The following is a 5,316-nucleotide window of genomic DNA, read 5'->3' as shown; positions in this document are numbered from 1 at the left end:
ACATGAGCTCTGTCCCAATTCAGCTCACCTCCTCACTTCCTCTCTACTCACGTCCTTCTCAAAACCCATTGGAGGTCTGAGGGGAGGAACCTTGTGTCCTCTCCTCCGATGGGGTTTTAGAAGGAGGCACGGAAAAAGGATGCATGGAATCGAGGAAGATAAAATGGCACAGAGCTGTTGCATGTTTGCCTCAATATGAAATGGCAGATGTCACTATGTGGGACTGAGCAGAGGAGTATAATCCACACCATTCGTCAGTATTATTGAGCCATAAGAAACCCTCCTTAGTTGGTTAACACATAAATGAACATACAGGTATGTTTAAGCAGTCATACATGACTGTTGGGAGTACGGTGCCATACCTTTAGCTCCCTGGTGCAGCAGAGCTGACACGCTAAAGGAGGGGGTGTCTGGATGGGGTGGTCTTGACCACGATCTGGCTGTTCTCCAGACACCCGCTCACTGCTGGAAGTTGGGCTTCAGCACAATCTATAGAGAGGACAGAAAGATACTGAAGATGGAATTAGATTGAGTATGTAGTCGAAGGGCTGAATCCCAACATAAAATCCTTGTAGCCTAACATTTTATGTAACGACATCAATGCATGATTTACGCAATAGTCTCAGTTGTGTGTGAGGGGACTAACCAGTCGATGACTATGTATGGGGACTGGACATCACTGAATGCAGAGTAGAGGGGCAAGCTCAGACGAACAGTGTAGTCCATCCCTGCCTTGAAACACTGGTCTGGGGAGCACCACATATCTGAGGAGTTGAGAGAGAGGGATGTCACAAAACACTGCACTAAATTACACACAAGAAATATGTGTGCAAACATAACACAGGCCTGTAATACAGTGGGTTTACAGACTGAATAGAGTTATATACACACCACGTATATCCTACCCTACACTTACATATACAGACCCATTACTCACTCTCTCACACGCAACACAGAGAGAGAGAGAGAGAGAGACTAGGTGTGTGTTTACCGTGATCCAGGGTGGAGGGATATCATCTGGTTGTGGTCATCAGGCATGGTGTTGGTACAGCGGCTGTTTGTTGAGATCACACTGGGACGCATCACTGTCATCAACGCCTCCTCCCACTGGTCCGGTAACTACGCCAACATAACAGGTACATAGACATTGGAGTTTGATACCCCTGGTCAGGACTCCACTGAGGAAGGTGGATGGATACATATGTGCTGAGTTGTGTAAGGCACAAGATGAGTTAGAGACCTCCCATGAAGGCCTCCTGAGTGGCTCAGCGGTCTAAGGCACTGCATAGCAGTGTGTGAGGCATCACTACAGACCTGTGATTGATCCCAGACTGTGTCACAACCGGCCGTGACCAGGAGTCCCATAAGGTGGCGCCGAATTGGCCCAGGGTTAGGGGAGGGTTTGGCCAGGGCACCTCTTCCCCAGTGAGGGCCTTTCCTGTCTATTCTCACCCTGCCTCTGCCCTCTCCGCCATTCCATCCCAGTCATGCTGGTCTTCCAAGTCCTCCTTCCATACTAACCCCTCGTTAACTTGGCTAGCTAGCTAGCTACAATGCTCTTGGTTAAACCAAAGATACTGGTAACTTTTATAGCTAGCTAGTTAACTTCCTAGCAGCTGCTAGCTGACGGTGACCGAGCTTGCGTCATCAATAGCCTGCTTTAAAACAGAAGACCAAATAACTACTGTGTGTAATTAAGGTATTTCAGTTTTTTTTATACATTTGCAAAAATGAATAAAAAACTGTTTTCACTTTGTCATTATGGTGTATTGTGTGTAGATTGATGAGAAAAATAAATAATTCTGTCCATTTTAGAATAAGGCTGTAACGTAACAAAAACAGTGAATTCACTGTAGCTACGTACTTCAATTACAATATTGAAATCCTAGTTGATAAGTTGGTAGGTTCGGTTCTCTACTGAAAAACTACAGAGCTTACCTTTTATTGTCGGCCATCATCCCTACTTCACCACCACCACCTTTCACAGTCCAAACCCAGTGTCCACTAGATAACACACGCACAAAGTCAAAGACGTATCATACAAATGCATCAAATGAAAAATGAGCGTTTTGGTCTTCGTTTAAGGTTAAGGTTAGCAGATACATTGTAGAAATAGGCTGGGTTTAGCCATAATCACTTTGACTTTGTGGCTGTGTTCACTAGGGTTCATTGGCTAGAATTTTCACCTGTAATAAAATTCTAGTACCTGATTGCTGTTACTAGAGCAGGAGTTTTTGGTGTGGGAGGAGAAATCCATGTGGGGATGTGGTGAATTTGTGAGCACAGAACAAAACCAAAATCTGTGCTCTCAAATGTATATTTTGCGTGCAACAATGATGTTCTTCTCACTCAAAGTCACAATTGCAACTCAGGTTTAAATTGCCCCTGCTGCCTGTGTACTCGCTGCACTCATCCTCTGCTCGCTCAACAACATTCTGGCTCTCGACTTGTCTGTGTACTCGCTGCACTCATCCTCTGCTCGCTCAACAACATTCTGGCTCTCGACTGGTCTGTGTACTCGCTGCACTCATCCTCTGCTCGCTCAACAACATTCTGGCTCTCGACTTGTCTGTGTACTCGCTGCACTCATCCTCTGCTCGCTCAACAACATTCTGGCTCTCGACTGGTCTGTGTACTCGCTGCACTCATCCTCTGCTCGCTCAACAACATTCTGGCTCTCGACTGGTCTGTGTACTCGCTGCACTCATCCTCTGCTCGCTCAACAACATTCTGGCTCTCGACTTGTCTGTGTACTCGCTGCACTCATCCTCTGCTCGCTCAACAACATTCTGGCTCTCGACTGGTCTGTGTACTCGCTGCACTCATCCTCTGCTCGCTCAACAACATTCTGGCTCTCGACTGGTCTGTGTACTCGCTGCACTCATCCTCTGCTCGCTCAACAACATTCTGGCTCTCGACTGGTCTGTGTACTCGCTGCACTCATCCTCTGCTCGCTCAACAACATTCTGGCTCTCGACTGGTCTGTGTCTGAGGGCTACTGATCTCGTCTTTGAGCGTCCCAGACGTCCTGATATTTTCAAACCTGTTTGATTTTATCGGCACAAAATCTGCAATGCTCTTCTAGTGTGAGATGTACAACGACAAGTTTTGAGAACCGTGATCAGCAAGAGCCAATGAGAGGTCTCCAGAGAAGAAGCCAGTGAGATGATGAGGTTGTATATAACCTAACGTAGCAGGAGTAAAATATATGTAGATCCCCTAGGTACTGGTCTGGACCAGAATATTAACAAAAAGGAGCCTTAACGTCTTTCCAGCATCCGGATGTTGGGGACTCGGCAGAGGCTATATCACATATAGTATTCTTAATTCTATGGTATCTCATCACCCAGAATGTATATACTGAGTCTCGGGCAGGAGTGATGACTAGGCCTACTACTAGTATACATTTGTCCTTTACTTTTTTAGACAAAATCAAAGCCAAAGTGAATTTGTTACAGCTCTGAAGTTCACAAGTAATATTATTCAATACAAAATGTAAGTGATTGGCTAAGTATTTCAACTCTTTATGGCAAGCATGAATGCCTGACTGAAATGTTTGAGGCAACTTTGAGCCACAGCTCGTTCTAGCTAATCTAGTAACATCATCACTGTATCACATCATTGTTTTGGCGAGACAGTGTGGTATGGAGAATCCTCCCGACCAAGTGAAGAATCTTGTAGTGTGTGACCCGTTTTGTGCCACATCGTTTACGTTGGCAAGACAAAACAAAATACAGGAAAGACAGTTGTTTATGAGAAGCTCAGCGATGTTAGGATTTAGAAAGTCGTGTAGTGTATGCCTGGCATAAGCCCAACTACAGTAATGGATGTTACTGTTTCATCAGGGAGCCACAAAGATAAAGTCAACAAATGAAATCACTGAATACACGTTATGTTTATAATTTAATCCAGCCACAGACCAGAAAGAAGCTAAACAAATAATTTTGTATTCGAATTTCACATTGTTTAAAGTTGAGAGATATCATTCACGCAAGGTAATGAGACTGGGGTATACGTCCAGGATAATATGGGAAAGACGGCCTCATGTATAGGCCCTCCAACAAATAAATAAGACCAAGGACATCCAAAACCCATCAGATTAACTGTTTTTAATTAAACCAGCTACCCAAATCATTCATATCAGTGGTTGACAGTATACAGGTATTATTGCATGCTGAGGAACCAATCGCAGTGAAATGAGATTAAATCTGGTCATGATCAGATTCCTATATTTCATTCAGGTAGGTTTAGTAGATTGGCTTGGTATCATCATTGGTGTAGTTGGTTGGCTAGCAAGCAAAACTTGACGTTACACGTCGTTCACTTTTGGGAAAACTGGTCCAGCCACTAACTGTTGTTAGTTCAAATAAAGGGTTCTCGGTTGAATGTGGAAGCGCATCGGACAGTCCTTGCACTTTGAAACCCACTCCCACCATAAAGTATAGCACTGCCCACCAGGAGAAATGGAGTGGAAAGAGTGTGTCCCGAATGAGAAACAGAGAGAGAGAGAGAAGTCTGTGTGTTTCATGTTGGACAAAGATGAAGGCAATATAGGTGGATGGATATTAAAGTGGATGGGTTGGCCTGGCCATGTGCCACACCTCAGGCTCTTTGATACTTCCACCAAAGACAGAGGGTGGATAAAGTGCAGGAATTCACAGGCGAAGTGAAATGCTGTGGTCTCAATGCAGAGTGAAGAATGGCTGCGGCATGGTCAACAGAAAGAGGAGCTAACCTACAGCATCTGACTCAACTGACTGACATTCACTCCAGAAAGACATTCCCTGTCTCCATCCAGAAAGACGTTCCCTGTCTCCATCCAGAAAGACGTTTCCTGTCTCCATCCAGAAAGACGTTTCCTTGTCTCCATCCAGAAAGACGTTTCCTTGTCTCCATCCAGAAAGACGTTCCCTGTCTCCATCCAGAAAGACGTTCCCTGTCTCCATCCAGAAAGACATGCCCTGTCTCCATCCAGAAAGACATTCCCTGTTTCCATCCAGAAAGACATGCCCTGTCTCCATCCAGAAAGACATGCCCTGTCTCCATCCAGAAAGACATGCCTTGTCTCCATCCAGAAAGACATGCCCTGTCTCCATCCAGAAAGACATTCCCTGTCTCCATCCAGAAAGACATACCCTGTCTCCATCCAGAAAGACATGCCCTGTCTCCATCCAGAAAGACATGCCCTGTCTCCATCCAGAAAGACATGCCTTGTCTCCATCCAGAAAGACATTCCCTGTCTCCATCCAGAAAGACATTCCCTGCCTCCATCCAGAAAGACATTCCCTGTCTCCATCTAGAAAGACATTCCCTTGT

At 45.2% G+C, this 5,316-nt stretch overlaps 1 protein-coding gene across 1 annotated transcript in view; it reads left to right on the top strand.

Annotated features, from left to right (window-relative positions):
- Positions 1-1,036: 1,036 nt before the first annotated feature.
- Positions 1,037-5,316, top strand: part of LOC120042521 (cAMP-dependent protein kinase type I-beta regulatory subunit-like) — a 48,422-nt gene continuing 44,142 nt past the window's right edge. Inside the window, exons 1-2 of the mRNA XM_038987357.1 lie at positions 1,037-1,136; positions 3,126-3,160. Of these exons, the coding sequence (XP_038843285.1) occupies positions 1,037-1,136; positions 3,126-3,160 (135 nt within the window). The remainder of the gene's footprint in view (positions 1,137-3,125; positions 3,161-5,316) is intronic.

The sequence above is a fragment of the Salvelinus namaycush genome, unplaced genomic scaffold (assembly GCF_016432855.1).
Source record: "Salvelinus namaycush isolate Seneca unplaced genomic scaffold, SaNama_1.0 Scaffold702, whole genome shotgun sequence".
Classification (NCBI taxonomy): Eukaryota; Metazoa; Chordata; class Actinopteri; order Salmoniformes; family Salmonidae; genus Salvelinus; species Salvelinus namaycush.
The sequence above is the reverse complement of the archived record's forward strand: the minus strand, read 5'-3'. Positions and strand labels throughout refer to the sequence as shown.